Below are 17864 nucleotides of genomic sequence, written 5' to 3' on the forward strand. Positions count from 1 at the left end.
CCATGTCTGAGCCCCGTCTTCCCAGCTGTGACATGGGGACGCTGGGAGAAGTTAGCGCAGTGAGCCGGAGAAATGCCCCGCCCCCCGCACCCCACCCCCGCCGCCCTCACAGGCTGTGTTCCTGCTGCCAAACAGAGCCTTGGGGCAGCCTGAGGTTTTCAGGGCTCAACTCAGTGCACCTCAGGGCTTGCCTGGCCTGAGTGTTTAAGTGTTTAAGACTCTGAGCTTCTACTGCAGGAGGCACAGTTTCGATTCCTGGTCAGGGAACTAATATCCTGCATGCCTGTGGCATAGCCAAAACAAAAGCAAAACCAAAAAAACTTAAGGCTCTCCTCAGACCTAGGTCTGTGCAGCTGCCCTCCTCCACAGGCAAGTATTTCTTAGGGAGAAGGAAGGTTTGCCAGGCTCATCCCAGGTCTTGCTATTGCGGTCCACCCCGTCCCCTATTGGCTTCAGAGGCGAGGATACGGAGGTCTGGAGGGGGTTCAAGCCAGGCCTGGGTCCTCCAGGGTCCTCCCTGCACCCTGGCTCCCAGACACCCCAGAAACCACCAGTCGTCTCCGTGCCCCAGGGCTTCCAGGCCCCATCCCCAGCGTCCGTGTGTCCACATCGTGGGCTGCACCTCATGGTCTGGAGCAGGGTGGGAAGCCAGTGAACCCAGCCTCTGAACCAGGGCAGGGGTGGGGTCACAGCCAGCCGACCCCTGACCCCTATTCCCGCAGGTGCTGGAGAGCTTCAAGATCATGGACTATAGCCTGCTCCTGGGCGTCCACAACATCGACCAGCAGGAGCGTGAGCGGCAGGCTGAGGGTGCCCAGAGCACAGCCGATGAGAAGCGGCCGCTGGGCCAGAAGGCGCTCTACTCCACAGCCATGGAGTCCATCCAGGGTGGCGCCGCACGCGGGGAGGCCATCGAGACGGATGACACGTAGGTGCCGGGGCTGGCGGGGCCAGGGGAGCTTTCAGCTCTCATCTCTGCCTCAGCCCCCTTGCCAGGCGAGAAGCAGGCAGGGGGCAGGAAGAGGGGGAGCCTTGAGGAAGGTGAGAGGGACAAGACCAGGTCCAGAACCTGGCGGGTTCCTGGTTTCTGGTTTGTAAGCCAGCAGTGCCCACCCGTCCCCATCCCTGGGCCCTGAGAGTTAGATATTGGGCGCACAGTTATGGCCAGGTGTTCTGACCTGACATCTGACTCAGTCAGTCAGTAGACGGAGGTCATTGGCCAACCCTGTGGGAAACACAGGTACCCCCGCCCTGGACCTAGGAGAGTTAAAGCCTCACCATAGGCAGCAAAGCTGGAAAGGTGTTGGAAGGCAGCCAAGAGAAGGTGGAAAGGGCTGGGGATGAGAGACCCTTTTCACAGCAAGTCCCTGCCCAGGACCCTGGGGAGGGGGGTGCAGGGGCTGACAACGTTCCTTGCCTAGTGATGCCAGGTGGCTGTGGGAGCAGCCAGGTCAGAGGGTCCAGAGGAGAGTGTGCCCCCTGACCACCGCCCCCCACCTCTCCACCAAACAGCCGACCTGGTCCTGCCCTCGGGGCTCAGGCACAGACTCACAGGGCATCCCTACTCCCACCCCATGCAGGCCCCGGTCACTCTTTGGGTGTCCTGGGCACTGTGAGGGGTGGATCAACATTCCTGACCCTGGTCGTGACAACCACAGCTGTCTCCACAGAGCACCAGTGTCCCCGGGGACAGTCACCCCCCCATGGGAACCACTGCTGTAGACAGGTGTCACAATTGACCCTGTATCACCATGCACAAACCATTTGGGAGCTGGCTCGACCCACCATGTCCAGACCTTGTCCAGTCCTTACAGGGGGTGGTAGCCATCAGGGTGCACAGGCAGCTGGGGGACAGGCTAAAGCTTGGCCACCAAACTGGGCCATCAGCTGAAGGGCCTGCCTGGGATGAGTGGGGGGAACCTGAGTGGGCCCAGAGCTCAGCCGTCTGGCGTTTGTAGGGTTGGTGCCCGGCCAGGCGAGACGGCAGGTGTGAAGGTGAGCGCTGTGTGGAGTGCAGCTGGCAGAGCCTGTAGGGGGCCTGGGCGTGCAGGAAGCTGCTGCCTTGTGGGCCCCACTAACTGCACGGGCGGGCTTGGCCTGGGGCTGCAGCAGCTTTAACTCCCCAGCCTGCGCCCAAAGCCCAGCCTTGCCTGGGTGTGTATGTGCTCATGCATGCACCTATGTGTGTGTGTGAGTGTGCAAGCTCTGCGTGTGCACGTGTGGGTGTGCATGCACCTGTGTGTGTGTGCAAGCTCCGCGTGTGCATGTGTGGGTATGCGTGCACTTGAGTCTCATAGCCTGGACCCTTTGGCAGCCTCTGGCCTGCAGTGTTGACTCAGTGAGCGGGCCAAGAAGGCCACTCGATCCTTCTTTGTGGCGGGCTTCCCAGGTGTCAGGTCCCTCTCCGAGGGTCCAGCCAGGTGGCCACCTACAGGGAGCGTGTGGATCCTCAAGCCCTGGGTTCCATCACTCCTGCCTGCTCATCCCTCTATCTCAGTGCCCCTAAGTCCCAGAGCAGGTGCCCCTGGCTTGGGGCTCTAGGCTACCTCCAGCCTGTGCTCCTGACAGACAGGGCTCATCCCTGGGCTGGCTCCATGGGTGCTGACAGTCTTGACCCCTCTCCTCAGGATGGGGGGGATCCCCGCTGTGAATGGTCGAGGAGAGCGTTTGCTTCTGCACATTGGAATCATCGACATCCTGCAGTCCTACAGGTGGGTCCTCGCCCCCTGTCCTGCCGGGGTGGGTGCATGCCCCTGGCCCGACTTTCCCAGTCCCCAGTGAGAGCCTGGTCAGGGACAGGTCAGGGCTGGCACAGGGCAGGGTAGAGGGTGGAGTGTCACTGGCTGACTGTGGGCCCTGCTGTGTGCCAAGACTGGGCTGCCCCATCTCCTGCTGGGGTCTCCCTCCCAGTGTGGAGCAGAGCAGGCAGCTTTCCGAGCAGTGGGTGAGGGTTTCCATGGAGACCCGGGTAGGGTAAGGTGGGCACAGCCCAGGGCGGGCGGCCAGAGCCCATCCTAGGGCAGGGGTGTGTGTCGAGGAGGATATCCTTCCCCCTGCAGCCCAGAGGCGTCTGGGGGAGCTGCCTGGAAGCAGCAACCTGCTCCCCAGCCCAGGTGTGGTATGGGGGCCTGGCTGGGGCATTGGGCGCTCCCTCCAGCAGGGAGGAGACCCGCTCAGCCTGGGCCATGGTAGAGAGGAAGGGCGGGCTCCGTCCCCCATGGAGGGCCATGCACCGCAGCCTTTCCACTTCCTCCTGCAGAGCAGCAGCGATGGGAGCAGCCAGCCAGTGGGGAGGGGTCAAGGGGGCCGGAAAAAGCGGGGTGGTCTCTGACTGATACAGCAGGTGGCCTGGTTCCTCTCGAGCAGGGCTCCTCTGCCCCCTTGATGCCAAGAACATTCCCAGTCATGATGATCACACAGGTCCCTGGAGACCACCTGTGTCCCCTGGGATGAGCGCACCTAGAAGAGACCTCCCCCGGACGTGGAAGTGTGGCTGATGTTCTGGGCGTTTTCTCCTCCGCAGGTTCATCAAGAAGCTGGAACACACCTGGAAGGCTCTCGTCCACGATGGGGTGAGCATCTTCCACTTGTTCATTCTGTCTGTCCATCCACAAACATCCTGACTATCATCCTGGGCCAGACCTGGGTGCTAAAGAGCCGAGGGACACGTCCACTTTTTTGGAGCCACGGTCACAGGCCAGGGGATCAGGGCCAAGACAAGGCAGTGAGGCAGCCATGGGACCCCCCAACCAGGGGCCCGAGCCATCTGTGAGGGTACAGGCTTAGCATACAGGCTTCCCGAGGGAGGGGACTAGGGGCCCCAAGTGAGTTAGAAGTGAGGACAGGCTGGGAAAGTCAGGGGCCAGTCAGGCAGAGAACATTCTGAAAGTGTGTGATATGGAGGGGGTCTTGGGCCCCAGCTGCACCCCAGGGGCAGCACTGCACAGCTCTGACCCCGCTGACCCTGCAGATTGGGCCTGCTTACACAAATGGGCTCAGTTGTTCAAAAAAAGTTGGAAATTTGTGTCTTCCTGTGAGCACAGCTCACCCGTAAACCCTTGCAGTGAATTACTTCAAAGTGTAAAATACTGTGAGGACCAATTGCTGGGGTTAAACTGTCCACCTGTGGCCCTAGTCCGGCTGTGGACCCTCAGGCAGAGGCCTCTCCCCCTGTGCCCCCCACAGGCCAGTTCTTACTTGAATGCTAAGGGCTGTCTGTGTGTGAGCAGTCTGCAAAACCCAAGGTCCCAACAACCTCCCCCACTACACCCCGGAGTGTTTTGAGGGTCTGGGGAGCTTTCAGAATGTTCCCCCCTGGGTGGGGCCGGCGGGAAACCCTTCTGTGCGGTGAACCCACAGCAGAGGGGAAAGCAGATGGAGGGATCGTGACCCTGTCAGAAGATCGAGGTCAGCTCCAGAGGGGCCCAAACATCAAAGTAACCATCCAGGGGCTTCCCCAACAGTCCAGTGGTTAAGACTCCAAGCTCCCATCATGGGGGGCGCAAGTGTGGTCCCTGGTTGGGGAACTAAGATCCCGCTTGCCATGCATGCACCATGGCCAGAAAAAGTAACCATCCGGGTGTGTGAACCCTGAGACTGGTATGGTGGCGCCACAGTTCCTGGGGGCCAGCTTCTTCCTGCGTGTCCCTGTACACCCCAGGTATTGCCCTTGGCACCTGGCGTAGATGGCAGCCCCCATTTTGGCTCCAACCAGAGAGAGGGGCTCTTCCTCCCAGGGCGGAGAGACTCTTTTGCTGTCTTTGCTCACTCACCATCAACCAGCACGAGTCCCCGAGGCCATGTGACCGCCTCAGGGCAGGCCGGGACAGGAGGCCCTGTGTCCAGATGCGTTCTGTTACGTTATAGCTGGGGAGGCCACGAGGCAGTGTCTGAGAACGTCTCTGGTGGTCACACTGGATCTAGTGGGCGGGGACCAGGGATGCTGGCCCCACCCTAGGGTATAGGATGGACCCCCAGAGAACGACCGGCCTGCGATCAGCAGTGCTGGGGAGACAGTGCCGTAGCAAGTGAGCAGACTGGATCCAGGGACAGCCAGGGTGTGCGCCCAGGGGCCCTGCAGTATGGCGCCCCAACTGTGTGCCAGGCTCCCTGCCTCAGGGGCATCCCAGCCCTGCGTCCTGGCCTGCGCAGCAGCCTCGGGTCCATCCCGGGGCACCGACGAGCAGTGCATGGCCAGGGCCACCCCACCATGAGTGCAGGAGCCGGGTCTGCCTGCCCCCAGGACAAAGCCTTCCTTTGTAGCAGGGTCAGCTGCACCTTCTACCCCCCGGCTCCAGAGGTTCTTTCTAGTTTCTTGATTTTGATGTTTATTCAGTTACCTGAATAGCCATTTTATTCATGAGGGTCAACAATTAAAAATACGGACACCATTACCACAAAACCATCTCTCTGCCTCCCTGTCTCTGCCACCACTATCAGTTCCTGGGGTCCCATCCCCACCAAGGTGACACAGCAGCCCTGACACAGGGACTCCCATGGGCCCCCCCAGGCCTCATCCCCTGCCTGCCCTCAGGCCCCCCTTCCCTTCCCAGGACACAGTCTCCGTCCACCGGCCCAGCTTCTATGCCGAGCGCTTCTTCAAGTTCATGAGCAACACGGTTTTCCGGAAGAACTCCTGTGAGTGCCCGGGCCCTCTGGGTCAGGGTGCAGGGGGAGAAGGGTGGGAGGTCAAGAGCAGGGTAAACCCAGGGTCCTGGTCCTCCGCTCACCAGCCCTAGGATGCAGTCAGGGACTTGGTCCAGGGAACAGGGCAGCTGGGTGGCCCCTCAGGGACGTGCATAGGGCAGGGAACCCAGGGAGCCCCCGGCCTCTGGGACTGGATGGCTGTGTGAGGCAAACTGAGCCGCCACCGTATGTGGGGCAGTGGTCACCGGAGGCGCGGGAGAGGCTGGTGACAGGCCTTGGTGGAGCCAGGGTGGTGTGGAAGGTGTGTCAGGGTTTTCCTGCCACCTTTGACCCATTGGTTCAAATCAGGATGCAGGGGCCCCAAAGCCATGCAGCCTGGATGGGAACCAGGCCCTTGGCTTCTGTGTCTGAGAGTTGGGTGGGCTGAGGCCCCAAAATGCTAAGTAAACATTGGCAGCTGCTGATCCTACTGCTGTTTCCAAGGGGCTAGAGTGGGAGTTCTGGGTCCCTGGGATCCCATCTCTGCCAGTGGGCAGGACAGGGCACCTGGGCTCCTGCACCCCGACCCTGCCCCTGCAGGCAAGCCAGCTGGAATGTAGGGCAGGCTTCCCCTATCGAGAGCAAGAGCGAAGGGTGTTGGCAGACAGGCTGGAGGTGGGGCAGTGGGGCAGCCAGGCTTTGGTACAGAAGAAGCTCTGGGGTCTGTGGGGCCCTGTCTGGGTGCTGCTGCGGGGCTCAGGCTCCCCAGCACCAGCCGCCCTCCCTCCACAGCCCTGAAGTCCTCACCGTCCAAGAAGGGCCGTGGTGCCTTGCTGGCCGTCAAGCCCCTCGGACCCACGGCCGCCTTCTCGGCCAGCCAGATCCCCAGCGAGCGGGAGGATGCACAGTACGACCTGCGGGGGGCCCGCAGCTACCCCACACTGGAGGACGAGGGTGAGCAGGTGGCTGGGAGACGAGGGGCCTGAGAAGGGGAGGGCCCTGTGCCGGCCCCAACCTGGATGGGAGGGGCTGGGTCACAGTCACCCCCCTCAGCCCAAGATCTGCAGCTGAGAAGTAGGGAACAGCTGGGACTGGGCCCCTGGAAGAGCCACAATGAGAGCTGCGCACAGAATTCACCCCCCACTCCCTATCCTCAGGTGACAGGCTCCCATTATGTCAGAGATGCATGGAGACCTGGGGGGATGAAGTGCTTAATGGGGTCAGCCTGGTGTTCAGGAAGGTCCCTTCCATCTCCTGGGTCAGAGATTCCAGACAGGGAGGGGCGGGCGTGGTGGGGGGAGCATCAAGGAAGGGAGACATTGCCTGTGCAAAGGCCCAGGGGGCAGGACAGGGCCTAGCCTGTGGGTGTCTGGGGAACAGCAAGAAGTGTGTGTGGCTGGAGCAGAGCGGGGCAGAGGCCAGTGGAGCAGGACCCTGAGGGGAGTTTTTAATTGAGAGCAGGGGATAGGTACTGGAAGGCCGAGGCCAGGGGGAAATTGGAGCATATTTCTCCTCCTGAGGCTGGCGGGGACAACAGTGTGAGGTGGTGGCTGAGAGAGAGGACTTGGGTAGCTGGGGGTGAGCCAAGTTGCAGGTAGAGCTCAGAGGCCTGCCAGGAGCAGCCCTGGGTGCCTGGCTTGCACAGGTGGCCACTTGCTCCTCCCCCTAGGCCGGCCGGACCTCTTGCCCTGCACGCCGCCGTCTTTTGAGGAGGCCACCACCGCCTCCATCGCCACGACCCTGTCCTCCACGTCCCTCTCCATCCCAGAGCGGTCCCCCTCAGAGTCATCGGAGCAGCCGCGGTACCGGTAAGTGGACCTGACCATGTCCCTGGGCCGCGGGATGGGCGGGGTCGTAGGGTGGGCAGAACATTGATTGGGAGGGCCCTTACCCCACTTTTTCCACGTGTTTGCGGTCTCTCTGCAGGCGGCGCACACAGTCCTCGGGACAGGATGGCCGGTGAGATGAAACCCCAGCCCTCTCCCTTCTGTCTTGTCTCTTCTCCCCTCTCCCCTACACTCCCTGCCCCCATCCCTCCTCTGCCTTCCCCACCAGAGCCCTTTCTCTCTGACCACACCATTCTGAGCACAGATTCAAGTCAGGCTCTAGAAGCGGAGAGAATCTCGGGTCACTTGGAATCTGTCTTCCACCTCGGTACCCAGAGGACTCATCTCCCGCACTTGCCTGTTGGTTCTTCTTTCTCCCTTTCTTAGTAATATTTGTAGAAATACAAAAGGAAAAACAGAAATGCCTGTCCCATGCCTGCTCCCCTCTCTGGGAGTAACCAGCGGACGGATTTTTTTGTCTCTTGCCAGAGACATTTATGAATATACAAAGAGACACACATTTGGGCCTGTCTCGCCCTCTCCTTTCAACCAGCGTGCCTCTGGGCGCCGCCCTGCCCTTTGCTCTGTCACCTGCTGGCGGCAGGTCACCTCTGTGAGCAGGTGGAGTAGGTGCTGGTCCCCTTCCTCTGACAGGCTGTGACTTGCCCTCCTGCACATGTGGGTTGTTCCCAGGTGTCTGATCTTGTAACAGGACTGGAGTGGAGAGGGGTTGTTCTCTGTAATTGGTTTTTGGGGGGCAGTGATTTCTGCCAGTTGGAAAAAAAATCATGTGCGTCACCCTCCGTCCAGCTACCTGCTCTGACGTCAGCCACCCGTTTGCTCTCCGGTATTGCCATCCAGGGAGGTGTGCCATCTGCACACCCGGTTGCTGGCATGTTCTGACCCACCTACATCAGGGATCTAGGCCTGGAACTCCAGAACCACCCCAGCCCCCTAGTGCAGGCCCCAGGCCGGTGCTTAGCTGCCCCAGGGGGTGGGAAGGATCCAGACCCCCCCATGTACTCATTATGCCCCAGCTGGTGCCAGAGTCACAGGCTAGCCCCAGGTGGATGGTCAGTCACTGGCCCCTTGCAGCCCCAGGTGGGCAGAACGGCCAGGGACCAGATGTGAGCTGGGCCAGCTCAGGGCCCTGGTCAGATGGCGCCCAGAGATAGCACCTCCTGGAGCTCCAAGCTTCTTACTGGGACTGGAAACTGACACTGGCCTGGAGCTCAGCAGGCGCTTCCAGGGCGGAAGGGGGTGAGGAGGGAAACTGAGGCTCAGCTTCCCTTTGCTTCCAGGCCCCAGGAGGAGACGCACGCGGAGGAAGACCTGCAACAGATCACAGTGCAGGTGGAGCCCGCGTGCAGCGTGGAGATTGTGGTCCCCAAGGAGGAGGATGCAGGGTGAGTGGGCCCCACGGTCGACTGACTAGTTCTTGGTCTCAGGTTCTGCTCTGGTCCCATTGGCCAAGCGTGGCCATGTAGCCAGCTGGCCGAAGGCGGACTGGGAAAAGTAGTACACAAGCTAGGGGTGGGGCTGGGGCTTCCAGCTTGGGAAGGGAGTGCGGAAAGCCGGGAATAGTGTGGGTCCTTCACTCTGGGAAGGGTTTCCTCCTCCAGGACGCAGAGCTGCCCTGACCTCTGAGGTCACTTTTCCTGCCACATTTCCTCTCTGCTTCCTCTTAGTTTTGCCGGGGCTTGCACGACAGTAACCTACGAGGTTTTCATGGGTTTTCATGGGGGACCAAAGCCACGTTTGGTCCCCTGTTGTGTTCTGTTTTTATCTCATTCACTGTAACTCACCAGTAATGTGTTCTTTCTAGCTGCTTCTGGCTTGTTTTTCACTTGTTTCTGTTTTCCAGTGTAGGTTGAGTTAGTTCCTTCTTTTCTTTAACAATGAGGCCCTTAAGGCTATGTGTTTTCCTCTGAGTGCTGCTATTGCCATGTGCCATGGGTTTGACACGAACCAGTTCTTTTATATTGGCTCAGGTACAAATGGGTAGTAATTTTCTTTTTTTTTTTTTAATTTTCTCTTTAAATTAAGATAGTGGCTTTCAACAACCTGAGGGTGATTCTGCCCTCAGAGGACAGTGGGTGATGTCTGGGGACATCTCCGGTGGTCATGACTCGGGGGTTTGCTGGCATCACAGTGGGGGCCAGGGAGGCTGCCCTACACCCCACTGTGCCCAGGACTGCCCCCACAGAGAATGACCTGCCCACTGTCAGCAGCGCTGAGGGCGAGACCCTGGACTGAGGCATTTCTCTCGTGTTTAAGACTTTCTGTTTACCTTTTTGGTACTTATTTCTAACTTTATTAGGTTTTGAGCTCCTCATCCGAGAAGTGAAATTTCTCACTAATTGCGTGGCCGCCAGCCATGGCCTCTGGCACATTCCCCACCTTCACTCTATGCCTCAGTTTCCTCATCTGTAACACGGGACAGGGGCTTCTCTGGTGGCTCAGTGGTAAAGAACCCATCTGCCAATGTAGGAGGCGTGAGTTCGATACCTGGGTCTGGAAGATGCCCTGGAGAAGGAAATGGACCCCACTCCAGTATTCTTGCCTGGGAAATCCCATGTACAGAGGAGCCTGTGGGCTACAGTCCATGGGGTCCCAAGAGAGTCAGACGCAACTGAGCAAATAAATAGCAGCGACACAGGACAGCAGGCCCTCAAACAGGCCTGGCACCTAGGAAGTGCTCCAGAAAGAGGAGCAAAAGGTTCTGGCCCCTCAGGGTGGGTATGTGTCCCCACTTTACAGGTGAGGAAACTGAGGCCCTGAGAAAGAATGTAGTCCTAATGGTTGCCCAACGAGTGAGCGGTGAGGCAGGGATTTGCCCACAGGCATGCCCCTGAGTGGAGGGGCCAGGCCACCTGCTCGGAGCCGGGTTCTTGGTTCCCTTGGCAGCAACAGTGCTTGGGGTGTTTTGTTATGTGGGGGAACCAGAATGTGTCAGGCAGAACCCATCCCTGCCACTGAACTTCCTGCATCTATGGTCTCCATGAGGGATGGAGGGAGTGGGGAGGGTCCAGGCTGCGGTGCGGGGAGATGCATGCTTTCCAGAGCCCCCCCAGGACTCCCATGTCCTGCCCGTGTCCCCAGGGAGGGGGTGTCCCCAGCCTGTGCCTCTGCCGCTGTCGAAGCGGAAACCGCCAGCCAGGCCTCCGAGCCCGCCAGCCAGGCCTCCGAGCCCGCCAGCCAGGCCTCGGACGAGGAGGACGCGCCCGCCACGGACATCTACTTTGTAAGTCCCCCAGGGCTTCCTCCTGTCGCCGGACCCTTGACCATCCGCGCTCACCTGTGCTTACATGTGTGTAGGTGTGCCCGTACAAACCCACGTATGCTCATGTCCACCTGCATTCACACACGGGCACACCACTCCCTCACACGCTCCCACTGACTCGTCGCACACTCAAGGCGCTCGTGCACACCTGCAGGTGCACTCAGGCACAGGCACGAGTGTGTGCTCACCTTTTCACACGCAGGTCCATGTGCCTGGCTCGCTCACTCTCAGGTGATGTGGCAGCGCCCTGCCCATCCTCCCCAGCCTCGTGACCACGTCTGGCCCTGAGCCCAGCGGGGCCTGGGGAGGTGTCTGGAGTCCCGGAGCGCTCAGCCCCCTGGCCCGAAGGGAGGCCCAGGCTGACCGTGGGGCTGCATGACACACACCTTCTCTCTGACCGGGTGGTGGGTACGGCGGGCAGACTCCATGCTTAGGGAGGCCGGGGCACCGAGGCGAGGGGCAGGTGGGCTCCACGATGCCAACCTCATGGGACGAGGACACACAGCTGCTCCTGGACAAGGTGGGATCTGTCAGAGCAGGAGGAGGCCCTCCCCTGGGTACCTGGGACCTCCCTCCAGAGCTGGCCATCTCCTCCCCCTCACACCTCCCACAGGCAGGCAGGAACCTGGATTAAGTGGGTCCTGGGGGGCCTGGGAGCCCGCAAAGCCCAGTCCAGTGACCGCCCCACCCCTAACAGCGGGTCCTGAGCTGTCTCCCCAGGATGTCCCGCTCTGGGATCAGATGGTCCTAATTACAGCAGAGAGGGCCAAACCCCAGCCCTGCCTGCTGTCCTCTTCTCAGACTTTCACTCTCACCTTTGACCCACAACCCTGCCCTTGCCCGGTGCTGGGCCTCGGGGCTGTTTGGGTGAGCCTGGCTGCCCTGCTGACATCGCTGCTTCGTAACAGCCCCCTGCTCTCAGTCCCCACGCCAACGCTGCCTGGCCTGCAGGGCACCGAGCGCCCCCTGTGTCCCCTGCCCCACCCCACTGGGCTGATCTTTCCCGTTCTCTGGATCTGTGTGTGAGGCGGCCCCAGGGGCCATGTCCTGTCAGGAGTCGGGGGCGTGAAACCCGGATTTGCAGCCAGGCCCGGCACGCAGCGGAGAAGACAGCCAGTGGGACGCCCACCCCCTGTTCCCGCTTGGCCGTCAGCCAACCTGCCCCACCTGCTGCCCTCCCTGCCTGCCCGCCCGCCAGACTCCCGTGGCCTCGTCCTGTCACTTCATCCTGTCCTCTGTTTGCTTCCTCCCCCGCCCGCCCGGCCCGCCCAGTTCACCGATGGGAGGTACTGGATTTACTCTCCCCGGCATCGCCGACTGCGGGCCGTGACGCTGAGCTCCTCAGGGACTGTAAGTGACCACGGCAGGCCTCCAGGGAGCCAGGCCCCACCCCGCGCCCTGGGCAGCAGGGAGCCACAAGTCCTGGTCCCTCTTCCTCCAAGAAGGGACATGGGGAAAACATCGCTGCGGCTGAGGTCGGCCACACTGGCCCGCGTGGGACGCTGGGCTGTGGGCGTCCTGTCGGGACGTGTACTCCCCGCTGAATTGGGCGTCATGGCACCTGCGGGCACACTGCTGGGGCTCCCAGGGACAGCCTGGCCATGGCAGGGTCGGCATCTGACCCCCAGCCCCCAGACACCCCTGCCCCTCGTCCCAGCACTCCTGGGTCAGGGACGTGTCACATGGACAGCTCCCACTTGTTCAGATTTTGCTGCCAACAGCACTCCCAGAGCGTCTGTCCCCTGAAGGGGGTGACCTCGCTCCCTGTGGTCAGCGGAAGGACCACAAAGCCAAGCTCTTAACTACAGGAGAGAGGAGTTGGTGTCTCTGTACCTATTTCACAGATGGAGAAACAGACCTTGGCTCCGCAGGTAGCCCACAAGCACATAGTGTAGACGAAATCTAGGTCCCAAACTTGAGGCGTATGTCTAATAAACACTTATCCACCGGCGTATCTGGGATGCTGTGGGGATGTTGTGTGGCAGTGGCATTGTTAGTGCTCGTTATTGTCATCGTGAGCAGTAAATGGGGTCCCAGAGAGGCCAGCTGACCTCCCAGAGGCACACAGCACTCAACGGGCAGAACAGGGCAAAGATCTGAAGCGAGACTTTGTGTTCTCAAGGTGAGGCTCCTCAGAGGCCACACTCCAGCCCTGTCAGTGGTCCCTGTGAGTGTCGCTGGCTGTCGTGCACTGCCGAGCAAGCCTGAAAAGGGAGATCCCCTCCACGCTCGGTCCAGCCGGGGACACTGCACGCCAGAGATGGTCCCAGAGCTGGGGACACATGGTGCCCAAGGGCCATGGGGATGGGAGCCAGTGGCAAAGGCCATCTGGAAGGGGTCGATTGGGCTCTGAGATGTGCCTGGGGTGTGGGGAGGTGGAAGAGGAAGGGCTGTCTTCGCTGGGGGCACCACAGAATCAGATACTTGGGGCCGATGGGTGGAGAGGGAGGCAAAGGAGTGGCAGGAGGAAGGCTGGACCCTACGGTCTGCTGTGCGGGGCAGGCATGCCCTGGACTCGACTTCTGTGGGTCACCCAGGGCCAGCTCATCACAGGGTTCCTGGGGACCCCTGTGTCACCCATATTCTGAGCCCAGCACTGCCACCAAGCCAGCGTCAGCACCTGCTGTGGCCACAGACAGGCCTGGACCTGCGCCTTGGGCTCCCAAGTGGCCAGACATGGGTTTTATGGCTCTGTAACCCCCTGAAGCACGAGCAAGGCCTGCTCTGGGGCCTCACCCTGCTGCCCTGGCTCTGGGTGCCTTTGTGGGAACCCGCCCACATGGGGACACAGGCTTCTTGGGCCTCTGGGTCCACATGGGTACCATCGTGGCCTGTGAGCTGTGGAGAAAGTCTGGTGCGGCAGGTGTAGAGGCAGGGGCTGTGTGGGTACCTGGAACAGGTGGACCCCGAGGGGCAGGAGGGCAGAGGCTGGTTGCTGATGATTCTCCCAAGCAGCCCAAGGAGGGTTGGGTCTGAGGGGCCATGGTGGGTTCAGGGGCCATAGGACAGCCAGGGGGGGCGTGGCTAGGACAGGTGTGTGCTCTGGCTGGGGTGGAAGTAACAGGCTGTGGGGTGTTGAAGGCTGGCATGCAGTGGGGGGAAAGAGGAAAGACAAGGTGGCTGGGGGAGCCCCACAGGAGCTGCCAGGCCCAAGAGGGTTCTGGTGCTAAGAGCAGACCCAGGAAGGGCAAGGGGGGCTGGGGAAGTATACGTCCTCCCCTAGTTGAGCCCCGCCTGGGACCTCTGCCCAGACATGGCTGGAGAAAGATCAGCCTGCCCCTGCCAGGCCCAGGGGCCCCTTGGTGGCCAGTCCCCACTCTGCCTGTGCCCCTCCCCAGGAAGGCATCCCTGTGCTCCAGGCATGGGGCAGAGAGGCCTCTGCTGCTTGCTGTCTGGGGGGCACCTGCCTCGGTCCCAGAGCAGGTCTGTGTGTACTGGGGCAGGAAATGGGCTCCACCCTGTGCCCCTACCACCCAGGACCCCCTGCCGTGGGTCCCCAGGGTGCTGCTCCAGCTGGCAGTCCCCAGTGGTAGGCAGGCCTGAAGCTGGGGTGCTGCCAGGCTAGGGCAGAGGTTAGGGGGCCGGGGTGGGCGGACAGCAGAGCAAACGGAGCCCCGCCCGCCACCCCTTCCTGCTGTGCCAGCTCTGCCTTGACCCACGCGCCGCTTCCCGCTGCCCACCCCGCCCCTTGCCACGCTCTGGCCACTCAGCCCCGGAGGCCCGGCCCCCACCCCACCAGGCCCAAGGGCCGTCCAGGTTGGGGCAGGTCCTGTCAGGGAGAGGGCACGGGGGCTGAGCCGCCCACTCGTCCCACGTTGGGGGTCCCCCTCTTTTATTTCTGTTTCTTCCTTCCTTCTTCCCTGTTGCCTCTCGCGCCTCCTCGCACCCTGCTCTTCTTCTGCGCCCCTCCTGCACGTGCCGCCCGCCCGCCCACCCGCCCTGCAGCCCACCGATGAGAGGAGCTGGGTGTACTCCCCGCTTCACTATAGCACGCAGGCCCAGCCTGCCTCCGACGGCGAGAGCGACACAGTAAGTGAGCCCATGGCTGGCCAGCCGGGCCCACTCGGGGCTCAGACCATGGCCTCGGCCCAGGAGGGCCTGAGGGCCTGACCCCCAGACACCCCTGGGACCGATGGGGAAACTGAGGTCTCCAGTGGGAGGGGCAGCCAGGCTCTGCCGTGCCATGGCCTGTGTCCAGCCCTCAAGGCTCCCGGGGTCCCTGGCTTGTGTCGTTAGCCATGGGAGGCCGGGTGGGTGGGGATTGGCCCTAGCCCACCATGAGTTCACCCGCCCCCTTGCCTCTGCAGTAATTCCTATGCAGACACTGACCCGGAGCCGAGTGCCCGCTGCTGCCCCGGCCGCTTCCTGGAGGCACTGCCCACCTCGCTCAGCCCAGAGCTTGGGAGATGCCCGCCTGGCAGCCAGCCCTCGCCCTCGTCCTCCCCTGACGACACCGACACTCCTGGCTGCTGAGCGACCCCCATCCGGACGGCCTGCCCCGCTCTGGCTCCCCGACAACTACCTACGCCTGATACTGTGAACCCTCCTGCATTTCCGATCATGTATTTATTTTGGGTCCTTATTCTTTGCACAGACATGGTAGCACACATGGGTGTGTTTTTTTAGAAAAAGGAAAAGGCAAAAAAAAAAACCCACAATGGAAAAGAAGAAACTCTATTTTACTGCACTTTTGGTTCATTGCTGTGCTTGCATGTTTTGCTGAGGGAACCTGCGCCCCAGCGGAATCCACTCTAGGTCTGGGCCGGGGTGGACAGGCCCCTAGGACAGAAGGGCCACTGCGTTCCCCAGGGTGCCTCTGGAGGCTGCACACTGCACCTGCCAAGCACTGTTGGCTCAGGTTTTTGGGCCAAGAGAGCTGGACATCATGCTTGAGGGCAGCACAGTGGTGGCTGGGGATGGCTTTTCACCAGTGGCCCTGCCATCTCTCAGCATCTGTCTCCCACCACCTGCCTCCCATGTGACCGCGAGCAGGAATCCCCAGGCGTAATGAGAACCTCCATGTGGACACATAGCTGCCCTGACTCAGTGGAGCTCAGGGCTGTGGGCTTCTCTCTTCTCTGGAAGACGGGCCGAGGCAGGAGGAGGCAGCCAGGCACTGAGGCCCTGGGACTTCCCAAGGTCTGTGTCCTGAAGGGGAGCCCCCAGGGGCAGGCCGCCAGGGCTAGAAGACCAGACCCCCTCCTGTAAAAAGACGGAGGTAGGCATCCTCTCTCTCTTAAATGATGGAGACACCTGTGCCGATTGAAGGATAGGAAAAGAAATTATTGGTGAAAAAAACAATTTTTTTGGATGGTCCCACTTCTGGGTCCAGAGCCCCACAGGGCAACTGCCAGGGGCCCTGCTGCGTCCATAGGCGGCTGCTGGAGCTGACAGCTTTGCAGGGTCTCTCCTGCCTGCCTCCGGAGAGGGACGCATCAGGGATTGTTCACCTGGCCCACCCGGCCCTGCGTGGGAGGAGCTGGGAGCCAGTGTGGAGTGGAAGTTGCACTTTGTGGAAGAACTCCCACCTTTGCCTCCCTGGTGGAGCCTGAGATGGCTGGAGAACCTGCCAAGCCAGGACCTGATTTTCAAGTTCGTTGCAAGCTGTGTACACTGCTGTCTTTTCCTACAAGGGCCCCTCGTCACCTCCCCTGGCACAGCCTGCTTTGTGTACCTGGACAGAGCCTCTTGGCTGGCTGTACCCCTCCTCGGGCTGTGCCCCAGGGGCTCTCCACTCACAGGGCCACCAAGGATGCAGCAGCACGAGGCTTGGGGAAGAGGATCCATCAGAAAAATCCTACAGGCGTTCTGCTCCCTTCCTACCTGCGAGGGGGTGTCCAGACCCTGGAGCATCCTCACCGGGACTTCCACCAAGGCACCGTCCACAGTGCCCCATGCGCACAAGTCCCCAGTTGGTGCCTGCCCTGTCCCGCCTGGAGGAGGTGGGCTGAATGGGCAGAGGTCTGAAGATGACTTAACAGCCACTGTTATGTTGCCCCAGTGCCGACATCAGAGCCCCTGCCCTAAGGCCAGCTGCAGAGATGCGGTGCATCCCGTGGGGACGACCAGAGCAGCAGGCCCCACGTCCAGGGCGCCCTCGGCCACCTGGAGCTGGGGAGTGGGGCCCTGGGGCTTTCCTGAGTGAATCACAGACAGATGCTTACTTGGAGAAGTTTGCAAACCTCCTGGACATCATGATGTTTTCATTCCCGTGCTAAGTCATGAATACCCCTTCAGAGTCCCCTTTGTGTTGGTTGCATTTTTTTGTCCCTTTTTCAGAGAACTGTCACATGGATGCAAGGTGGTCCTCGGATTAGGCTGCCGGGAAGCGTGTGCTTATGGTCAGGGTGAGAGGGTGGGAAGGCAAGACCTTATTTGTAACATGCAGTGAACTCATGGCCTTCCCCAGACCCCCAACAGGAAGGGCCCTGGACCCACCCAGCTGTCATCCCACCCCCAGGATAGCAATCTGCCAACTCCTTGGTGGTGATGCCCCAGTTCCGTCCCAGCTTGTCCTTGACAGCTGCTGTCACTGAGAACATGGGCACTGTCTGCCGTGCCATACTGTACACGGGAAAGGTGTGTCCTGAGACTGACAAGGTGGGATCTCCCACGTGTCCCCTCCCAGCCTCCATCCTCTGCCTCCTCTCGCCCCCTTCCTCCCACCACCTGGCTCAGTGCAATACTCCCATCCCCATGGGGTCCCCTGCCATGGTACTGTCGCCGCAGCCCCTCCGTCCCCACCCCAGAACAAGCACCCTCGGTCACCTCTGGTAATTCAGTTGCATCGCCTGTCCCCACCCCAACCCCATTTTTATGGCCCATCTGATTTCCAAACACAACAGAACTGCAAACCTTGTGTGTCTTAATCTCACTGGGGGTTCCGTGTGCTCAGCCCCCGTGGTCTGGTGTGTGACAATCCGGGGCTCAGCCTCCTGGGGTGCAGGACGCCAGCCCGCTCAAACCCAGAGCCGTGGGCGCCTCTGTGACCGCAGCCACTGCTGGCCCCATAACACTCGTATGCAGCCCCAGATCCTCCCCACCCCAGCCCCGCCACCCCACCCCCCCTTTTTACGTTGAAGAGTTCTCTAATAAATTGGGTAATAAGCATCAGCCGCCTCTCTCTGTCT

At 61.1% G+C, this 17864-nt stretch overlaps 1 protein-coding gene across 10 annotated transcripts in view; it reads left to right on the plus strand.

Annotated features, from left to right (window-relative positions):
- PIP5K1C (phosphatidylinositol-4-phosphate 5-kinase type 1 gamma) overlaps positions 1 to 17844 on the plus strand; it is a 50146-nt gene extending 32302 nt beyond the window's left edge. For 2 of the 10 annotated variants that reach the window (XM_086410179.1, XM_086410181.1), the window contains exons 8-18: positions 723 to 928; positions 2628 to 2711; positions 3524 to 3572; positions 5553 to 5637; positions 6418 to 6579; positions 7295 to 7433; positions 7552 to 7584; positions 8753 to 8857; positions 10554 to 10695; positions 14680 to 14763; positions 15042 to 17844. In XM_086410179.1, the coding sequence (XP_086266305.1) occupies positions 723 to 928; positions 2628 to 2711; positions 3524 to 3572; positions 5553 to 5637; positions 6418 to 6579; positions 7295 to 7433; positions 7552 to 7584; positions 8753 to 8857; positions 10554 to 10695; positions 14680 to 14763; positions 15042 to 15044 (1092 nt within the window). In that variant the 3' untranslated portion in view covers positions 15045 to 17844. Of the gene's footprint in view, positions 1 to 722; positions 929 to 1958; positions 2134 to 2627; positions 2712 to 3523; positions 3573 to 5552; positions 5638 to 6417; positions 6580 to 7294; positions 7434 to 7551; positions 7585 to 8752; positions 8858 to 10553; positions 10696 to 10936; positions 11105 to 12006; positions 12689 to 14679; positions 14764 to 15041 lie in introns of those variants that run through there. The other 8 variants (XM_086410183.1, XM_086410184.1, XM_086410176.1 and 5 more) reach the window with 7 other exon arrangements.
- Positions 17845 to 17864: the final 20 nt, after the last annotated feature.

Source organism: Bos grunniens, chromosome 7 (assembly GCF_055505025.1).
Source record: "Bos grunniens cultivar Pamir isolate PY7600 chromosome 7, Bosgru_T2T1.0, whole genome shotgun sequence".
Taxonomy (NCBI): domain Eukaryota; kingdom Metazoa; phylum Chordata; class Mammalia; order Artiodactyla; family Bovidae; genus Bos; species Bos grunniens.